This window comes from Onychomys torridus, chromosome 3 (genome assembly GCF_903995425.1).
Source record: "Onychomys torridus chromosome 3, mOncTor1.1, whole genome shotgun sequence".
Lineage (NCBI taxonomy): Eukaryota > Metazoa > Chordata > Mammalia > Rodentia > Cricetidae > Onychomys > Onychomys torridus.
The window spans coordinates 17683027-17706024 of NC_050445.1; the positions used below are offsets into that span (position 1 = coordinate 17683027).

At 36.6% G+C, this 22998-nt stretch overlaps 1 protein-coding gene across 3 annotated transcripts in view; it reads left to right on the plus strand.

Moving 5' to 3' along the window:
* Positions 1–22998, plus strand: part of Ccser1 (coiled-coil serine rich protein 1) — a 1141750-nt gene that overhangs the window by 424895 nt on the left and 693857 nt on the right. For all 3 annotated transcript variants that reach the window (XM_036181695.1, XM_036181696.1, XM_036181693.1), the window contains exon 7: positions 12595–12669. In XM_036181695.1, the coding sequence (XP_036037588.1) occupies positions 12595–12669 (75 nt within the window). The remainder of the gene's footprint in view (positions 1–12594; positions 12670–22998) is intronic.

Consider the following 22998-nt stretch of genomic DNA (forward strand, 5'->3'; position numbering starts at 1 on the left):
AAATTCCCAGTGCAATCACAGGATTTGACTTTTGTTTTTGGAGTTTGGATGTTGTACATTCTGTGAGCACTTGGAAGCCTTGGCTGGGACTACATGCGTGCTCAGGCCTGTTTCAAGGTCTGACCACAAATACTCAGAGGTGTAGATGTATCCGGCTTGTTAAATAAGAAACACAGAACCGATTGCAGAGTTAAAAACCATGAGGTCAGAGCAAAAGCGGAAAACCTTACCCTTCACTGCTTCTGCGGTTCTTCCTCTCCGCAAGAGACGTACTTCTCTGTGTCCTGTCTATTTAAAAACTTTCTGTTCTCCTCTCTCATTGGTTGTAAACCCAGCCACATGACCTCCTCGTCACTGCCTGTTTGTACAGACCTCCAGGTCTTCATGGTTGGTATTGAGATTAAAGGCGTGTGTCTGCCATGCTGGCTGTGTCCTTGAACACACAGAGATCCGCCTAGCTGTGCCTCCCAAGTGCTGGGATGAAAGGCGTGCCCCACTACTGCTCAGCTTCTGCTCTGGCTTGCTCTGACCTCAAGGCAACTTTATTGACATACAAATAAAATCACATTTCAATACAAATAAAATATCACTATATTTCCCCTTTCCTATTTTAATAAAAAGAAAAAAAAGGAAAAAGTTATAACTAATATAAAAAAACTATATACAAAAGTACAATAACTATATATACCATATATACAAACAATAAATACCTAAACAATGTCTAGTCCATTTGTATTTGACAAATTCAGAGAAAGTAATTCCATTATCTATCCTATTTTGGTAAGTCCAGAATGTACCTGATTCACTTTTTATTCTAACTTATATAGCTAACAGAACTGTCTTATAACGTCTTTCAAATTTATACACTTACAGCTCTTAGTGAGTTTTTCTGAAATCCTTAACAAAGATAATTATAACTATAACTAACTGATCTTCAACTTCCTCAGAGACCCAAGAAGGAAATAATACTACCTAATAAAAAATAAAAACAAGAAGTGCATGCAAGCAGCTTCCAAAAAAAATGTGAGTTGACAGAAACAGCCAGCTGCCTGGATAGTCACCTGAGGTTTCTCTGCAGTGTTGGGGCATCATCTTCAGCCTACAGGCTTAGCGTATCTGACAGACTCTTTTGTGAACTAGGATGTATACAAGGTCAACAGTTTGACCTCACATTTGGTGAGAGCAGTCCATGTGCCAGAAACACCTGAATTCCATTAGTGTCATGTCATGATTCAGGATTTTAAATTCTGGAAATTATTGATTTTTTTTTTTCAATTCAGCTGTCCATTTTTCTTGGCTGTGTATATGTGGCTTCATCTTGACATCCTGTTCTTCTCCACATCCCTCTATTAAATGCCAGTCTACTATTGAGAGGGGTGAGCTTAGTTATTCTTCAAGAATAACTGTTTCATCTGCTGTTCCATTGCACATCAGAAGCAATTGGCCCACTCCCTGTTCAGCTGCCTTCGAAGAAAAGGGCACGGTACCTTTTACAGATTGCAAAGGTCACTTACTTCAGGGATGGTGCCATATTGTTCTGACTTCAGAAGATGCCTTTTGTTAAAGCCACAACCACTCCTGTTTTGGCAAGAATTGGTAGTCCTTGGTTTCATGTCCTGTCTGTCCTGTTTGTCAGCAGTTGATTCAAGGATACTTTGTTGTCCAGTGGCTAACTTTTGCCACAATGAAAGTTAGCTCCATATGCAGTTTCTTCAATGCCCATATTTTCTCTGAAGTAGATTGGTACTGCCAGGAGCCGTCATGTCTCATAGTCATAGCAAAAAAGAAAAATTCTTAAGTTATTAAAACATTTTAAATGCCATATTCTGTAGATCTCTGAAGGGTTTGAAGATGACCTGTCTATCTAAAATATATCTGTTTGATCTTGAAAACACACCTAATATGATTACAAGTTCAATTGTAATGTCTAACCACTAATTTTCATTTCTATATATCCTAATAGTTGGTAATACTAACATTCAAGGTTTAGCAAATTGCATTAAATTGTTAAATGAATGGTATAAATACAATATCTCGAACAAGATTAGAAATACGTATATGGTATATTCTAACAATCTCAATCTCAATAATAATAATTTGTATACAGTATAAAACAATCCAATTGAATGTAAAGTATTTAAAACTGGTAACTGTCTTTTTCTTTTCTTTCTTTCATTTTTTTTTTTTTTAACAAGCACCTTTTGCCTAGCCCCACGTTGGGCGCCAGATGTGGCAGGAATCTTAAAAGGTACTTGTTGATGAAACTCAAACCCGAGGCCAGTTACTGGGGTGAGTGCTGGAAGATCAGAGAAGCAGAGCAAGCCACAGTTTTCTCACCTCACCAGTTCCTCAACTGGTCTTGTTTCCTCAGACTGCAAGCTTCTGAATCCTCATCCCAATGGCTCTCAGCTGAACTGTGCTCGAAAGCCTGAATGCTTAAACAGCCGATTGCTTTACTCACTACATGCTTTTTTTTCCCCTAATTCCTGGTCCTCACGCCTTACATACTTTTCTCTTTCTGCCCCCACTCCCTGGGATTAAAGGTTATGTTTCTGGGATTAAAGGCGTGGGTCACCATGCTTAGCTGTTTCTAAAGTGGCCTTGAACTCAGAGATCCAGCTAGCTCTGCCTCCCAAGTGCTGGGATTAAAGGTGTGTACCACCACCACCCAACTTCTGCTATAGCTTACTATTCCCATTTTCTAGCCACCAATTTTGGCTTTGTTCTAGTGGCTGTCTGTTCTCTGACCCCAGATATGTTTATTTCAGGGAACACACAATATTTTGGGGAACACAATACCCACCACACAGAGGAATTGCACAGAGCATTTTGATGCAGTCACTCTTCACAAGAAAATAAGAATGTTTCTCACATAAAATGAATTAGGAGGAGAATAGGAAGGCAAAAGTGTTCATTATCAACTGTAGGAAGATATGTTCTAAAGTCTCTGTATTTTCATTTGAAGAAATGGACCAGAAGAAGTGACTGGAACAGAGGATAGGCTGCTGTACTTTGATATTTTAAATATCAAGTCCTGATCTAAAGGTTGACAGTCACTTACCACTGTTGATTTTTGATTACTTCTAAGACAATAGTCAAATAAGAACAGGATACATGCTAGGTACAGCAGGAATGAGGTGAGTGGGCCAACATCCTCACAGGCCCCTGAGTACTCACATAGCAATGTCTCATCTTCAGTGGTCAATACCCTGGATTGGTAAAGTGCAGGCTTGCTTGCTCCTTTTACTTTGTATAGAACTTTGAAAGCACCTATCATAACTCAAGAGTCTCACTAACATATAAAATATTTGTGTGTCATCATTAAATTACCTGTATTCTCTTTCTTACTACATCATATGGCTGAGGGTAAGCCTGCTAACATCTGGCTAGATGAAAGAGGATAATAACCAAAAATCAGAGCATAGAAAAATCTGATATGTATTTAATACTTGCTGCATGGTGGCATGAATAAATCAATTTTCATGAGAAAAAAGAATATTACTAAGAAAAAATAATTTATTTGTGTTATAGGAATCAAAATTATTTTATAAATTTTAGCAGTCATCACACCAATTATAGAAGTCTAATGAAGTGAGTGTGTATATTTCTATGTAATTTTGTGGCAATGAAAATATGTCTTTAAGGTAAACACGTTTAGGGGCCATTTAATTATCATTATTATTTCTAGCATGAAAGGCTTGAAAATTAAAATATTTCACTTATTCACACATCTGTTTTTACAGAAAGTGGTTTAACCCAGTTGATCCTGTTTACTTTGGGAAATCCTTTAAACAAACTTTAATCCCACAAGACAGATCCATTGATCATGCTTTCAGCGCCTACCTAATTAATGGATCTATGCTATGGTATTATGGCATTCAATAAATATGAATAATGTGATCTCACTCTACTGAGCACCTTCAAATGATCTAAATAAATAGATCATTTTACATGGCTATAGCTTTTCCTTCAGCCATCCCACAGTGAAAGTATGCAAAAGAATTTAAGGTCAGCATTTCAGAGTGGTCCTCAGTAAAGGCTAGGGGTGGGAGGATATTGCACATCCAAATGAAATGTCCTGACAAAGTTGTTTTTTTTTTTTTAAATTAAAAGTATAAAGTCCAGTAAAACTTAGAAGCTAAGAGCATAATGGCTATTCTGCATTACAGCCCCAAGTTGTCTGATTGTACTGCTGCAGAGCTGTTGTTCAATAAACTATTGGTCTCAGAAAAGTTTGGGGATTACAGGGACATACTGTTGAGAATACAATGTGTGTTCTTAGCCTATCCACATACTTCTATCCTACTTCAATGGAGGGCATTACTTCAGTTAATGGTGATGCATGACTGTTAGCATAACTAGACAATCTACTCCAAACACACCCATTTCCCTAAATATCCTTTTTCTTAAAAGCGATATTGCCCAGGATACCATATGACAATTGTTCATCACATCTTCCTACAGACATGATCTGTGAAAGTTTCTCAGACCCTCTTGTTCTTATTCATATTGTTTGTATGGATAAACATGCATCAATTCTTTTACAGAATATGTCTCATTTATTTTTGTTTAATTATTTTTGTATGATTAAATGGATTTCTTTTGGATGAGGGTTAGAATATCCTATAGTCACTTATAAAGGGTGCATGCCATTTGTGTGATGCTGATCTTGGTTACTTGGCTTAGACAAGGCTCTCCAGGTTCCTGTACTAACAGATCACAGCCCTCCTTCACTGTGTTTTCTTCTAAAAGCTGTCCCTGAAGACATACTGCATGTGGTCATGTGGTACTAAGTCCTACTCCTTGAAAAAGAAATACTACCTACATAAATTGTTTGTGATATTCCTCTATAAGTGTTTGTCTTTTCTTTCCCATTTGTGTATTTGATCATTGAATTATTCTGTGTGCAGCCCTGGTTTGAAGGCTTTTGAAATACCCCAACACTATGTCACTTGTTACTTCATTCATTCCATCTTTGGCATTTGGGAGCTGTTCCATTTGGGCTAGGATTCTCTTTAGTTTACTCCACATGTTTTGTTTTGTGAGTAATCCCTTACTTTCTAACACAAAACTTTCTAGAAACCTCTATGCCATATCCTAACCAACTCATCCATTTCTCTAGGAAGTCCTTGTTCCTTTTAACAGAACAAACCAAGATTTATAAAGTTTGTGCTATTAGGAACATGTTGTTGAATTATTATACTTACAAAAATTCTCTTATTTCAAGTGATGGAAAAGTACTTTCTTCATTTAAAGAAAAAGAGTATTTGCAAGTGGACTTAACATAAAATTTCATGCTATGATATACAAATAGCATATAGGGAATTTCTATACTTATTACAATGATAAGATCAAGCAATAGACACTTGTGAATCAGCTAAGAGATGTTATTGTTGAGAAGACTAGGTCACTGTGTTACTCAGTGCTGCTAAACTGAGTTCATGTTTGTATTCCTCATTAGTAGAATTCTAAAGCTGAGTCGTTGCAGACTTTAAAGTCATCATAGGTGTCTGCTTAGTTAGCCCTGTGTCTTCTGCTATAGTGTAGTGTGCTGAGGGTCACACCTCACTTTGTTTTGATAAATATCAAGCAGGCAGCCTTAGTTGAACAGGATTGCATTTCCAGGCAAACATTTTAACTCTATATCAGAACACAGGGTAGAGCATTTCGCAAAACTGTTTTCCAAAATTAAACTTGGAAAAAAAATTACTATAGCAAAAAAAAAGTCTTTCAAGGTTTATTTGGGGAGGCCACTGACTAGGCTCTGCAAAGCCTACTTTTTACTTTTCTTGGTGATATTATGTGCTTAGGAAATCCTCTCCCAAAGTAGCTTAGGCTGGCTTCGAACCTGTAATTTTACTCCTCAGGTTCCTGAGAATTGGGAGTCTAGTTTTGCACCACCATGCCCACCTCAGTTTTGTTTGTTTCATTTGGACTTTAGGTTTTAGCTACCTTTAGTTCAACACATGCACAGGACAAGTGTGTACTTGCTTTTTCTTACCAACATTAATGGCTCTAGTAATCCTGACTTCTATGCTGGTCATCTGAGCAGATTTTAGGATGAGAGTTAGAGTTCAGGAGAGGATATGTCAGAGTTAGGATTCAGAAAGACCATGTACATGCCCAGCCTTTATTAAAATGTAAGATGTGTCCACAAGCTTTGTGTGTGTGTGTGTGTGTGTGTGTGTGTGTGTGTGTGTGTGTGAGAGAGAGAGAGAGAGAGAGAGAGAGAGAGAGAGAGAGAGAGAGAAAGAGAGAGATCTGATCTCCGGAACACACACAAGCTGGGACATATATGGAGGTCAGACAACTTTATCTAGTTCCTTCCACCACATGTATCCCAGGGATTAACGTCACACCATGACACTTTGTGGCAAGTTCTCTTAACAACTGAGCCATCTTGCCAGTCCAATCCAAAGTGGCTTGATACACCATCTGCTCTTGGGCATCTTCTGTGCACATATAGAATGTACCTCCTGATGAAGGAGAAGCTGGAATCAGCTTCTAGCCATTGTTCTCCCACAGTAGCATGCTTGCATTAGATCTGCTGACAACTGCCTTGCCTGTAGGAGATCTGACTCTCAACATATCAAAATGGAGTTAAAACATCTATAACTACTTGAAGTAGATTTTATTCTACCAAAGGCTTTAAAGAAGAGAATAATATTTCTTGCCCATCTCTAACAATTTTATCTAAAGCATCCTTTTCTGTTTTGTATGTCTTTTTGGTGTCAAACACATGTTAATATGTCAGTGTAAAAGACCCAGTCTGTGTGACACAGATACATTGCTTCTCCTGTAACCTCTGCCTCCTTCCTGCTCAATCCCACCTCAGACTTTTATTTCTTCTGAGAACTGTCTGCTCAGGAGTTTCCACAATAAGAAGAGCTCTGTCTGTTTAAAAATATTTTCTTCTGTAATTTAGCTAAGATCCCCTTCTCCTTTGATACAATCATAAACAGATATTATTTTTACTATTTCACTTGTTACAGATGAGGTGGGGTTGAGATATATAATGGGAATGATTGATGACACCATCTATGAATCCTTGTTAAAATAAAAAGTAATCTGTGAAAACACTGGGGTAGAATTGATGTGATATAAAGTTTGGGGTAGTTTGCTAATTCAATACACATGGGAAGAGCAGAAAAAAACATTTCCAAACATGATTCCTGTATTTATTTCTTCTTAGGCATAAGCTCTGGAAATGAAAAGCCAATAAATAAAAAGAAAAGATACTATATAGTTACTGTGAACATCAAGTTGTACCAACACTCCTAATCTGAAACAGGAAGCATATGAGCCATAAGGAGTAACTGGGAAAGACAAACAGAATGGGAAAATCCAGTTCTTTTTAATATATTGCTTTAAAAGGTCAGATATGGGACAAAACTGGGTAAAATCAGGGCTGAAAACTTACGTGACATCGGATGAAACAATAAAGAAGTCAATAGTGGCAAACAGTATCTCCTAGCTGGATGCACAGGTACACGAAGGAATAACACAAGCTGCTGAAGTGCTCTGTGGTTTGATTTTTGTGATGATTTTACATGTGACTATATTTGCCAAGCTCAGATAAACACAAATCTTGCCCTAAGACAAAAAGTTACAAATTAGTGTACGTTAATTGGCTTCTCTTGTTGCAAAATATCTAATTCCATCAACTTAAAAAGATAAAGGTTTTTTTTGGCTCGTAGTCCAGAAGGTTTCAGCAATTGGTCAGGCAGTATATCATGATGGAAATATACTATAGGGAACACAGCCGACATCATAGTGGATGGAGAATGAGAGAGACAGCAAGGATTAAGAGTCGGGTTCTGTGAGTCCAGGGGCATGGCTCCATGTGACTGGAAGAATTCTAACTAGGCAATGTCACTAAAAGCTTTCACCATCCCCCTAAAGCAACACAGGTTAGGGACCATGAGTACCAGCTGGTACATATACACATGGTAATTTAGAGGAACTGTAGTCTGAAGGCAGCATTAACTGAGTAGTCTAAAGTCTCTCTAAGATTAGACAAGTGATAAAATTCCAGAGACCAGGATGCAGGAGTAAGGGACAGTGTTGGCTAGAATGTTTCCAACGTGCCCCAAGAGAACACTTGTCTACTTGCAGCCACTAAACACAAAGATCATACAGAACTTTAAGCTCAGTGTGTAGAAAAGCAAAAGACAAGATCGCCTGCATAAGGCAGAATTAGAAATAGGAAGTCAAATTTGGGCAAAATAATCTAAAGGCAGGAAAAAATGTTATAGTATGAACACTCTTTGGTGTTCAAAGAGTGTGCTGCCTTACTGTACTTAGAACTAGATATGCAAGTGAATGGCACCTATGAGCATTAGGGCAGGCTTCTTGGGACACACCATAACATCTAGAGCTATCATTGGTGCTTTAGGAAGCACAAGTGCATGGTCTGATACAAAGGAAATACAGTCTATGGGGAATTTTGCTTCTTTGGGAGTACACCTCCTTTATGTGTCTGTGGAATTCTTGAGCTATTTCCAAAGTCTAAAATATAGCCAAAGCACAGGAAGGTCTATTTCTAAACAAACTATCTTTATAACAACAATGTTGTTAAAAATATAAAAAGCAATATGAAGTGTTTTTTTTTTATTTTGTGAATTTGTATCTTACTATGCAATTGTGTTACTATCACAGTGTTTGAATAAAAGGGAAAAATAATTAAGCTTTGAAGTATTGATAATACTTATCTCCAAGGGTTTTGATAAAATTTTATTTAGAAAAGTAAACATGCCAAAATGACATCTGAATTGCAAGTCACTGAAAAGTATTTCCCAAACAGTAAGATAAAAATGAAAAAAAAATTACTTGACTTCGTTATGTTGTTCTCATTTTAATCTTTGAGTGTAGTTCATCAGATTTTTTCATTTAAGATTTAGTCCTTCCATAAAACAATTATGCCAAAATTTTTTAAGAGTAATAGAACTAAAGTGTCATAATATGAGTTGAATTTTACAGGTCAGGCAGAGCAGAGCTCTCACTATGAATGCCATCAAGTGACATTGACACTGAAGCAAAGCTTTGAGCTAGACTTTGAGAGCTAAGAAATTTGCACACTGACTTTAGGCAAGGCTTGGGAGACTGCATGCCTTAAAAAGAGTCTGCTATATGGCATGGTTCTCAGTTCACTGTCTTATGGGATTTCCAAAACTATTTATATGGTATATGATCTAGACATCTCCATCCTCACAGCAGTTGCTAGGAGCCTGACACTTTAACAAGTACAGACTCTCCAAGACAGGTACCAGAAATTCTGTTTTCCACAAGCTGTCCTAACAGCTCAAAGTCACATTTTTCATAACTTTTCACTAAATTCTCTAAAAATTTTCACTCATTTCTTATGTTAGAATTATGAATTAAATTGGTTGGTAGAATATACTTTTTATCATATAACAGAATCAGAAAAATTTGTAACTCATATATCCTGGGGTGCCGTATAGTCTAATGATTTAATAATTACTATTTCCTGGGTTTTGATTGATTAGTAGCTTAGCAGCTTTGAATAAATTTAAAAGTTAAAGATAGCTACTGTGATATTTCCCCAACTTTTTTATGTGTTGTTCATTTCTTATGTAAAGTCCTTCTGAGTCATGTAACTCACTTAAGTGCAGTGTGTTTTACAGAATAGCATGCTGAAGGTCTTGGTTGGTGTTTATACTTCTTTTCCTTGGTCTCCAGACCAAAGAAACAGAAGAAATATTTTAATCAATTTTTATAATGTATATATTTCATCTTAGACATTAATAAATTAATTAAAATTACTTTAATAGAAGGAAGAAAGTACAGCATATACCATTCTTTGAGCATACTCCTTTTTTGTACTAAAGCCTTTTTTATTCAGCAAACCATGTCAAATAATTCTTTTGCTTTAATCTTTATCGCAATTTTCCTGTATTTGTGTGCATATATATTTGAAAGTCAAATTGAGAAATGTAGGTGTCATGGCTTATCTTGTTTATCAACTTAGCCTGGCTGACAAGATGGAACCTTAACTTCAGAACTGCCTAAATTAGATCAGCCTGTGCCCCTGTTTGTGGGCATTTACTGGATTTATAGGTAATTGTAGGAGGTGGAGCCCACTGTCGGAGGTGATATCCCCTGGCAGTTGGGCCTGGGCTATATAAGAAAGAAAGAGGAGCAAGTCAGAGGAAGCAAGCCGCTAGGTAAGCAGCATTCCTCCATGGCCATGCTCTCTTCATTTCTTGCCTTAAGTTCCTGATTCAACTTTTCAGATGATGGACTGTAGCCTGTAACCCAAATATTCCTTCCTTTCCCATGTTGCTTTTGGTCAGTGTCTTACCACAGCAAAAGCAAGCTGACTAGGACAGTGGGCATGCCTTTTTCTCTGTGTTTTATTTGCTTATCTTACTTAGGAAGAGTTCCTCTGGGAAATGCACTCAGAATATATTGAAGCATCTTCTGTTACTTCCTACTCTCAGAAGCTTGGTCTTGCTTTTAGAAGTGAATTAATGATGGCTCCAAACTGATATTTTTTTTAAAAAAAACAAAATCGATTTAAGGAGTTATATTAAATTATATTTTGAAGGATTGCAATAGCATCAAAACATTCCAATCTTGCTCTTTTTTATTTTGTATAAATGTTTTTAATTGGGTTTTGGGAACTCAAAAGGGTCATGCATAGTGAAGGGGGAAGAAATATCTTAGGGGAGGTGAATAGTAGAATATATGTGATTATTCATTGGGAAGAATAATGGGGAGGGAGGTTTAGGTGGGGAAAAGGATGTGAGAGTAGGGCAGAGGTGGGTTGGGGAAAATAACTAACACTGAAGCTCTTTGAAAAAGCAAAGTAGAAATCTGGAATTTTATAAGCTTCACATATATATATATATATATATATATATATATATATATAGTGTTTACATATTCATGTAGATATTCATGTAAATATATTAAAATTAAGGGGTTTAATTGAAGCTAACCTACAATAGGAATAGTTCTCCCAGTAGTCAGTTAGCAATGTCCCAAGGCCCTATGAAAAAATGAAGATCACTGCTCTCGGTTTTCCATCAGATCTTGGTGGTAAGGTCTTATTGCTAAAAATATCACACACTTTGGACCAAGAACTGGAGAACTTACGCTGATACTGGCCAGGCAATATCTTCTGTGTTGGCTAGCTGCCATAGTACTGAAAGGTGCTATTCAGACTACTGGGAGAGAAAAGTCATTAGAAGTCTTACTCACATATAAACGCTTTAAGATATAGTAATAACCAGGCTAGCAAGACATGTTCATGTATATAATAGTGCCACAAATGCTATATGGGTAATCAACCATTTTCTGGTTGAATTTAAGGACTTCTGTAAAGGAGGAAACTCATGGGCAATACTGCACAGCTGGCCAAGAACCTATGGCTGGGAGCTTATTGTCCACAGGAGAGAACCTCCATGATTCTGCTAAATAGACAGTATTAAACTTCCTTCCAAATTCAAATCTCCATACCCATAGACTTGTGTGCTTCTCAACCACATCAGGGATTTTTCTTTGTGTAGTGGACACAGTTTAAGGGAGAAACTTATAACTGGTCAAAGTGAGGAGAATAAGTGTGAGTATATCAATGGTATGCTCAGCCACAATTGGAATTTCTGTATCATACCCTCCTTGTCTCAGGGCTCAGGGGTAATTATGGAAGAGGTGTTATAAGATAATAGAAGCCCGATGTTGAGGAAAATCAGGGTGAAATAGTGTCTCTGAAGATGACAAAGCCACTGCGTTTATGAACTCAAAGCAGCTGAGAGTGCCTGGGCAAGAACAAGATAGTTAACACGCTAGCATTGAATGGTGAGTGACTCACAAGCTCCCACCCTTAATGGAGGAGTTTTAGACAACTGATGACTACTGGGGAGTGGGGAGTCCATTTTCTTTAAATGGACTTGGCCCTTGGTAGGTGGCACATACTTTGGTGGATAACCCAATACCCATGGACATATGGACAGCAGAAGTAGGATTCCATGGATTATAAAGAAAAAGTAAAAGGACTTAAAATTAGTAGGGAGAGTGGGTGTGAAACTTGGAGAAGTTAGGAGGAAGAGTGGAGGGCAAACATAATCACAAACATAATAAAATACATTGTATGCATGCACAAAATCCTCAAATATTTAATAAAATATTATATTTAATGAAGTATGCAAAATAAAAGAAAGGATGTAAATGTTAGGGTCTAGGAATAGGAAGTATAAAAATTTTGTTTCCCTAGTTTCAATTATCTTAATTGTATGTGGTTTATACAATGGACATAAGGTAATTACAACAGTTTAAATTCCTACAAAGGGACAAAAATGTGATTCATTTTTAAATATCAGACAAAAGCTATTGACATGACATTATAATGACTCATAGTTTTATCTTCAGAGAAGAAATAAATCTATAAATTAAGTGAAATGTTACTTATTGCTTAACAGAAAAAGTAGCTATTATATTCAAATAAAATATCCAAATTGAATTTTTTTACACATATTTACTTGTTTATCTTAACAAGGAATTTGGGTTTTTGGTTAGGGATATTGAACATGGTTTCAAGCATGGCATCTTTAACATGAGGTCCTTTTTTTGCAGAGTGATGTGAGCCCTTCCAGCAGTACCACATCGCTTCCCATCAGCCCTCTCACAGAAGAGCCTCTGCCTTTCAAGGTAAAAGATAATCACACCCCAAAGGCATTTGTTTTCAGTATGTTAAAGTTTGCAAACAGTTTATACTATGTAGTCCTCCACAGACATGAGGTGAACTGATTCAATCATCTTACTTGGTCCATTGCCTTAATCTGTTGTACTTTGTTACCAATGAAGTAGAGATCCCTTTCAGCCCCTTTAGTGCTGAGATTAGAGTTGTGCATTCCCATGCTAAGATCTCATTCATCTTTAAATACATTACTTGGAAGTGTTGTTTTTGTTCCATTGTTCAATTGCTACCTAAAGGCTGAAGTTTGAAATATTCATGCAGCGATTTCTGCCTATCATGTCTGCCACAGAGCTGTACTTTTAACAGCTTTTGGTCAATGTGAAGTAGGAATCATGTGTTTGTACTCATTGGCATACATGTAATAATCTGCAGTGTTTATTTTACTTATATTGTCTTTAGAAATAGAACTGAATGGTGCAATAATTACAAAATAAAAGTTAACGCTAGGTATGGATTCATTCTCCTAAACACATCCTCCACTTTGAGAGTCTATTATATGCACTACAAATAGGGAAATTTCCTCATTGCCTACTAGGGTTAGGATTTTCAGCCATAGCATAAAAATGAAGTTCATACCAAGAATGTTTGTATATCATTAGCATTATTATAAAGAAGGGCAATCAACAGTAGTTTGGATGAAAAAGTTAAAACTTTGGGATAATGCACTTGAATTCAAAGGTTTTTGCAGTTTGCTTTAAAAGTAGAATAATGTATGTGTGTCTATTAGAATGTTCATTGTGGTTGTATACAAAATTATTATTTCATATTTTGTTCTTTTTCATACAAGGATTATATGTTATTAAGCCTCGTGCTACATATAGGCTGTACATATAGGCTGCTATATCTAGGACTTCCCTTCATTCATTGTTATTGTATCACTGAGATAAGCCTTCCACAAGGCTGTCCACTGATAAACTTTAGTTTCTATACAAACCGCAGTTGCTTCATGATTAGTTACTGTGGTGGTTTGAAAGACAATGCCCCCCCACAGGGAGTGGCACTATTAGAAGCTGTGGCATGTTGGAGTTGGTATGGCTTTTTGGGAGGAGGTGTGTCACTCTGGAGGTGGGCTTTGAGGTCTCCTATGCTCAAGCTATGCCCAGTTGGTACAGAATTCACACCCTGTTGCCTGATGATCAAGATGTAGGACTTCCAAGATGTAGTGTTCCTTCTCCATCACCTTGTCTTCCTGCCTAGCATCTGCCATGATGATAATGGACTAAACCTCTGAACTGTAAGCTAGCCCCAGTTAAATGTTTTCTTTTATAAGAGACATATGGACATGATATCTCTTCACAACAATAAAACCCTAAGGCAGTGACAGACTTAGTAAAATTATGAAACTCTCATATCTACATCAAAGAATTTGTAAATATTGAGTAGCATCTTGGGATATAATGATTTGTCAAGCTGACACCACAACTTGTGCTTCAAAGTTTAGTGTTGTGTGGTATTTTACTCATAATATGTGGGGCAGAATTCACAGAAGAACCCTCACTTTGCAAAGACCTTAATTGAATTTTCACTGCATTACCAGAAACTATTTTCTCTTAATATATAGATAAATTACAATGCTAAAAATTAATGTGATTTTTAACAAAGTTTAAAATGAGATTTTTTTATTCTGGAATCCCCTGATATAAAACTAATGTAAGTACAATTACTTTTGTTGGATTATTTGACTGGTTTTAAGAGATCAATACTGTTTTTGAGCTAATGTGTGTAAGTGGTTCTTAAAAGCAATCAAGACTTTTGAGAGCCTGGAATATGCAGCATTGGCTTCGGGTGCCCAATATCACATGAAAAAACAGGATTTATAGTCTTCAAAAACTTCTCATACTTATAAAACCATCCCATTAGTACTTAAAATTATCTAAAATTTAATCCTTTAAATATACAGTAACACTCCAATATTAGTTTATCTTTGAAATTTGACATTGCATTAGTGAATAACATAACAATTTTTTATTTTTATATAACAAAATAAAAGAAAATATTTTGGGCAGTACTTTGGTATAAGTTTATAATTTCAAACATTTTTATTAAGATATAGGGGGCATTTAGGTATGCTTATTTTCTTTACAAGAAGGTAATCTTGGTATTATAATCCCTGTGTGTTTATAACTTTATTCAAAATTATGAGAGCGGACTAAGAAGAGAGCAAGCATATTCACTAAAGTGATTCTCCCTGGATTCAATCTCAGAACCAATTTTAAGAAAATCTAGAGATCCATGGAGTGGTGCTATAGATTCTTGGAGAGGTATATTCCAGTTCTGGAGAGGCAAAGACAGGACTATTCCTGAGGATTGGTAGCTAATCAACCTAGCCTATATGTATAGCTCCATATTAATGAGAAACCCTGTTTCAAAGTAAAAAGGTAGACAATGTGTGAGGCATGACACATAAGGACGTTTTCTGGGCTCTACATGTAAATGCACACACATATAGCCACACATACATTGTACCAGCATACACACATAAACATACACACATACACACACACACACACACACACACACACACACACACACACACACACAATATGCCAGCATGCACTAGCATAAATACAAATACGCACACACACACATATGTGTAGCAGCATGTACACAAGGGTGTGAATCAGGATACACACACACACACATGCACACACATACATGCACAAATATATTTAACTAACATGGTAATATTTTTTTCAATGGGAGGAATTGGTTTCTTTTACTAATCTAATTACTTGCCAGTAGAAAAGAGAGAAAAGCAAACAAACAAATAATTCCCTCTATCAGTCAATAAGACAGCTTTCAGAACCAGAAAAAAAAAGTATGGGTTACTAGGTTACATTTTTTTTTCTTTCTCCAGGAATGTAGCATGGTCTTTCTTATGAACATAGACACTGGATTAGTTCTGGATTAGTGGGTGGGGCATGTTTTGTCTCAATGACAAATATTGAGGGAAGAAGTTAAGAAGAGGAAAGATGTGTATGGGCTCACAGTTTCAGATACTCTAGTCTGTTGTGTTATTAGAAGTATTCCATAATAAGATATAGTAAATTAATGTTACAAAAAAACTAGGTAATATTCTAAGACTAGTTCACTAATGTGGGGAGGGGATATTTGGCTTCAGAGGTTTGGAAATTTAAGCATAAAAGATAACAAATCTGAAGGGTTGGAAGGGCCTGGACCTGCCTCCAATGAATCTACCAGGCTGAGCTGATTCCACAGGGATGTCCTTGCCCTGGAGGAGGTATGAATGGGAGTGGCTTGGGGGGAGTGGGGGGAAGGGAGCAGAAGGAGGGAGGACAGGGGAATCCATGGCTGATATACAAAATTAAATTAATTATAAAATTTTTTAAAAAGGTAACAAATCCTCTGTGATACCAACATGTCTTTTCCCTGATAAGTTGTTGCTCCCATCAGTAGTTGCTCCCATCAGTAGTAATACTGAAACCAAGTCTTCAAATTTAGTTCTTAAAAATATGTTCTGAAAGGCATTCTAAGTTTCTCTTGTAATGTCACTCAATTCTATTCTCTTCCATGGAACTTATACCCTGCCCCACGATGCTTTGTGTGATAATTGTTTAAAAATTGTTGCTATGGTGTTTGAAAATTCATCCAACCTTGCCTTGCACAACTGGAAGATCTGGGGACTCTGCCTTTCTTTGCAAATATAAGGAACAGATCAACTAATAAGGTGTCTACATGGGCAGGTCACATGACCTCCAGTTCACCAGTCAGCACTATTCCCTATTGAATGCACACTAACTGTGAAACTATGATGTGCATATGATGAGTAACCCACAATACATTGCACTTACATGTGAATCTTTTCATTTCCACACATAATAGGCTCACAAATGTTCTACTCTATTGGCGGTGAGAAGTTTCTAATATTTCAGATTGTTATAATTTTTTGGGCTATGATCCTGTGCACATTTTTCTAAACAAAAGGCAAGGTTATAACCTATATTTTAACTATGTTTAGCATTACATTAACTATACGTATATGAGATGTCAGGTGTCACTATATCATTATGAACGACTAAGGGATTACCAACTACCAATGAGTGGGGAAACTATGACATTATAGACCCACTATATGATCACACAGTTTTATTCCTCTGATGCTCAAAGTGGGAATAGATGGCTTAACCATTAGAATTTTTTATAGTCCCCTATAGAATGACACTGTTGACAGTCTTGGTCTTCAAGTCTTTTATTTTGTCTGCATTATTCTACCTTTCTGTTCTGCTAGCCTCCCTAGTTTCTTACCACCTAATTTTCAGTCTGCTTTTTGTCTCTGTGTTAGGTTCGGCATGATTTCCTATACTAAAGTTGCCTTAGGATGCCCAAATTACTGATCTATAGTAGCATGGTCCTTTTAATGTTTTATTGAAAGCAAACAGACAAACACACACACACACACACACACACACACACACACACACACACACACTCACGCACGCACACACGCACGCACGCACACGCACAGAGCACACACAAAGCACATAGACAAGCAGATTCCCCATGACTCAAGAGAGTTATCTGGAAATGAGACCTCTATAATACTTTTATGTTTGTGCTAGGATGAGTTCCCTTTTTTGGCCGGCTTGTATTATTGCAGGGGAATTAGATAATCCAGATAAAGAAAGAAAGTGGATTGCTTCCCACCACAAGAGTGTCCCCTTGTGGAAGATGTGAAAGTTCCCCTTCGTTTTGGTGGTGGAAAAGCAGGACGACAGCCATTCTTAGCGATTAAGTAGAAAGCCCACTGATCTACATAGCACCTCTTTTGCTATCTGTCTGCCAGCTGAGGAGCTGTGCTACATTTGACCCTCAGTATTATGGATCATGTACTTTTCAATTCCATTTGTACTTCAGTGAAGCATGGTGTCTATAGTTCAGTCTTTAGCTCTTAGTGATCAAAAGTCGTGTTTGATTTCATTTATCAAATGCATATTATATTACTCTATCTTACTCTTGTCCTATAATATATTCAATGGGAAATTAACTATGTTTTTCCTATACTGTGCTTCTAAAGTACACAAAGGCATTGAAGAATCACCTCCATTCACTAGTCTCCCATCAAATATAACTTATTACCTTTTTAAAGCAGTTCTTGGCATGCTTTTGGGGTTATGCAACACCTAGAGTACACAGAGACACTTTCTCTGAGGTATAGCTACCTACTCTGACATATAGTCACTCTTAGAGATGCTGTCTCCTCCTCTGAGTTTCTGCTACTCATCATAGACACAGCCACTGACTATGATCTCAAGCTACTCTTTCTCAATACAGCTACTTTCTCTGAGGTGCAACCATGCTCCTTGAGATATAGGTATCTCCCCTGAAAAGCAGATGTCCTTTCTGAGATGTAGCCACCTTCCCTGATGTATAGACACCCTGTTTCAGATATCACCACCACCCGTGAGGCATAGGTAAACCATCTGTGGTACAGCCATGCTCTCACTTATAGTCACTTTCCTAAGAACTGACTCTGAGTTACAATTGACTATTTTCTCATTTTCCTTACTTTCTGGGTCAAAAGTTGTCTGGTTCCTTTTCTTTATCTCCTGAATCTTCTTTTTGCCTAAGGTATTCTTCCATTTTCATCTGAGATTACCCTCCTGTCTGTAAAGCACCAAGGATTCTGAGAGAAAAAAAAATCTCTTTAATATATTTTGAAGTACCCTTGTATCTGACTGTTCTTCTGCCCTGGCCGCAAAGATAACTTTAAGTAAAAGAAAGCTACCCAATCCAGCTAAGAAGGAAATAGAATTATAAATTTAACTCTGAAAATTTTGCTGGGCAATTAAAGGAGAAATGTTGTGTGTCACTACTAGAGGACCATAAAGCCTTTGCTCTTTATTATATAAAATTGTGTAGAAAATTATATCAACTCTAGATGGTCCATAAATTTTTACATTTATGTAGTGTGTGTGTGTGTGTGTGTGTGTGTGTGTGTGTGTGTGTGTTCAGGGTGCTAGTGCATGTGTGTGATAGTCAGACAATTTTTGAGAGTTCTCTTCTTCTACAGTGTTGGTTCTAGAGACTAAGCTCAAGTCATAAGACATTTTGGCAAGTATCTTTACTTAGTAAGCCATCTTATCAGCTAGTAGCATATATTTTTATTTTAGTCTTTAATTAGAAATAATATAGCAAGCTTTTTTGTCAGACTTTCTTTGGACTTCCAGCCCCCAAATAATGACATAGACACTTATTATTAATTATGAAAGCTTGGTCTTAGCTTAGGCTTGTTCTCAACTAGCTCTTATAACTTAAGTTAACCTGTTTCTATTAATGTATATTCTGCCATGTGGCTCTTTACCTCCTCCATGCTGTACATCTGACTCCCTCTGTGTCTGGCTGGCAAAATCTGCACACCTATGATTCTTACTGAGTTCTTCTCTCTTTCCAAAAGTCCTTCCTATTCTCTTCTGCATAGCTATTAGCCATCCAGCTCTTTATCAAGCAAATCAGAAGGCACCTTGGCAAAAACACATCTTCACAGTATACAAAAAGATTATCCCACATCACTTCCCCATTTTTGTCTGAATAAAAAGAAAGGTTTAACTCTAACATAGTAAAACTATATACAATAAGAAAAATTATCAGTTGAGAATTATATTCACAATTTCTAGTCCATTTGAATTTGTCAAATTCAGAGAAAGTACTCTATTATCTATCCTATCTTGGTGAGTCCAAATTTTTATACCTAAACCACTTTCTATCATAACTTGTATTACCAACCTAAAAATATCTTTTTAGATCTAAAAGACATTGTCTTAGATAAATAACTTAAGCATTTATGTTTCCCAACCTTCTAAACTCTACATGTCTTGTGTAAGTTTCTTTTCTGAATTTGGTAACAAAGAAAACAGTATAACTATCTAGTCTTCAATCCCCATTAGAGACCCAAAATATTACCTGAGTAAATAGCAGAGCCAACAACGTCCAAAATTATAGAAATGACAGAAGCAACTGGCTACCTAGACAGTCACCCAAGTTTCCTCTGCAACATCTTCACCCAACAGATCTAGAATATCTGACAGACTTTTCTGTGAAGCATGAATTTTGGAAGGAATGTCCTACCTTGTCTTGGCAAAATTTGGCAGTCACTTCCTTTGTGTCCTACTTGCCCAATATGAATGATATTGTCAGTAGTTGAGCCAAGGGCAGTTTCTTGCCCAGTGACTATATTTGCCACAAATGAAAGTTAGCTCCATATGGCCAATCATTGTCTCTAAAGTAGATTGGTGCTGCCAGGAGCAGATGTATCTCACTGTCATGGAAAGCCTTATGCTGGTAAAACATCTTAAATGCCACATTTTGTAGGACTCAAAAGCATTTGAAGACCACTTATCTATCTAAAATATATCTATGTTTGACATTGAAAACATACTTAACATGAGACTACCAGTTTGATTGTTACAGATGACTAATTACTAACTTGCATTTCTTAGTTATCCTAAACAATTTGCAATAATTGCTTTCAAGGACTAAACCTTTATATTACATTTTAAAATAAGCTGCATAGGTACAGTATGTTAAACAAGAGTAGAAACATATATATGGTATGTTCTAACAAAAATAATCTTAAATTTGTATCGGTATACATAAATCCAAATGAATGAAAAATATTTGAGTCTAGTACTTGCTTTTCAGTCTTTTTAGACTGAATTTATTATTATTATTATTACTATTATTATTATTAATTTAGACTGAATTTATTATTGTAGATTCAATAATCTACCCTTTAATCTTATCATTCCTAAATTCTACTTTTTTTTTAAGAAAGAGATCCTTGAGTCTGAACTCCTTTCCTTAGTATTTTCCCTGACCATGACTGGTATCAACTTGCAACTAGTTCCCATAAACAATAACAAACATCCATAACTCACTGAATGACTGAAAACTATGACCCCACCTTTTAGGAATATGCGTTTCATGTTCTGACAATTACTTCCTGCTGTCTTGAGGGCAATAGCAACTTTAGGGGACCCTGAGAAAATTGGGACAATGGTCAAGTCCTGGGAGAGCTACCTCTATCATTTGTTGTCTGGTCTCAGTGTGATGGGAAAGTGCAGCGCTTATGTGAAGTTCTGGCTGGAGTAGTTTGTGATGCTGGACCCTCTTAGCTATCCACTTTGACATTGCTCTGGATATAGATTTTTGATGAACCTGCAACAGAGGCATTTGGAGAGGCTGGACCACCTGGGCTTCTTGTCTTTTTCAATGGTGTCTGGTCCTTTATTCCCTGAAAACACACAAATTAGAAAGGTAATATACATATCTGCATTAATACAAGTATGAAATGTGTGCTGTGCACAAACCAGATAAAGATGATTTTTTTTTTTTTTGTAAAGGCATCTGTCAACTTTATAAGTCCATTTGGACTGAAAAACCAAACTGTAATATAAGTCTCCATCCATGCATATGAAAGGAGGGCACGCAATAATAAGTCATGAGGAGTCTGTAGCCAATAAGATTTATCATGCCTCACTCAGTCTTAGAGCTGTTTTCATGTCAAGGGACCAGCTTGTACGTCACCTGTCTTGTAGTTTTTCTTTCTTTCTCCCTTTATATCTGCAGCCAAGATTTTCAGGAAGTCTCCCCTGGTCAAATCTGGTCTTTATTAATTTTGAGGGACTCCATAGCTTTTTTTTTTCCCTATAGAAACAAAGGCATAACCTATCCTGAAATGCAACACATTTCCTCACTTCCATCCTGAAGTTAAGACATCCTTAAGATGTATAGGTAGGTTCAATTTAGCACTTTTTTCTACAATCCAAGGTCTCTCAGCAGCATTTGTCCTTCTCTCATCAGCATTCAAAAAATTCAAAGTCAACAAAGCACAATACATGAACCAGACGCCCTGTGTATTTTCTATCCTTATGTGGCTAATTTGTTTTGTAATACTTTACTCTTTCTTTAATTATTTTACTTTATTATCTTAAAGTATTTTTTCTATGTCCATTTTTTTCTCTTTTTGTCAGCAACTAAGCATCTTTTTAATTATACTACACTTATTCATAGGTTTTCTTGGTCTGGACCTGGCTTTACTGTGCCTCTTCAGCCTTCTATGACAGCACAAGCCAAACCTTAAATAGTTAGACCACCCACTGCATGGCTCCATTTAGCATATGGTGCTGGCTCCATCCCCCCCTCAGTTCTTTAAGAGTCTGGCCTCATGCTTGCAGGTACCTGCCAGGAGCCATATTTAATTGACCCAGCTCTGGGAAGTCGATAGGCTGAGCTGTGGTAGATATTTCTACCTAGTCTCCTACAGAGCAGTGTGCCAGATGCTCATAGGCTTGTTTCCAATTACTTCTTACAACTTAAGTTAAGCTGTTTCTATTAATCTACATTCTGCCACATGGCTCTTTATATCTCCACCATTCTGTATATCTGATTCCTCCTTGTCTTCCTGACTTAATCCTACACACTTCTGATTCTTCTTGAGTTCCTTTCTTTCCTTAGAAGTTCCACTTACTCTCCCCTGCCTAGCTATTGGCCATTCAGCTATTTATTAAACCAATCAGAAGGTGCTTTGGCAAAAGCACATCTTTATTGTGTACATAAAGATTATCTTGCAACATAATAATTTTTATTCTTTGTTTTAGAAAAAAGTCATTAATTAAAAAAGCAGTAATGATATAAATTATACATGAATCTGAAAGGCTTTAAAGCATGAAAAACTGAGATAATTATTATCTTTTAAAATCAAACTACACAAACCATTCACTTAACTATTCCACTTATGAATCCCCTAAGCCAGGTTTTTTTTTTTTTTTTTTTTTTTTAATTATAATTTATGTTACTGTGAAGAAACACCATTACCATGGCAATTCTTTAAAAGAAAAACAATTAATTGAGGTGGTAGCTGAGTAACTGTAAGGAGGTGGTGGCACATACCTTTAATCCTAGCACCCAGCATCAGAGCCGGGTAGATCTCTGTGAGTTCCAGGCCATTCTGTTCTACAGAGTAAGTTCCACAATGGCCAAGACATATAGAAACCATATCTTGAAAAAAAAACAAAAACAAAAACAAAACCAACCAAACCAAAAAAGAAAAACAAGATAAAACACACAAACAAAAAACCTATGAGGAACTATATCTCTATTAAAGAGTTACAGCTTTAATGAGGTTGAGAACACTACCCTAAACCATGCCTACATTCAAGGGAAGATTAGGACTGTGGCTGTTGCAATAACTTGATACTCTAAAGATAAGGGAAAAAATTTGGTTACCACCACTTTCCAAACATTAATGTTCATAAATATTA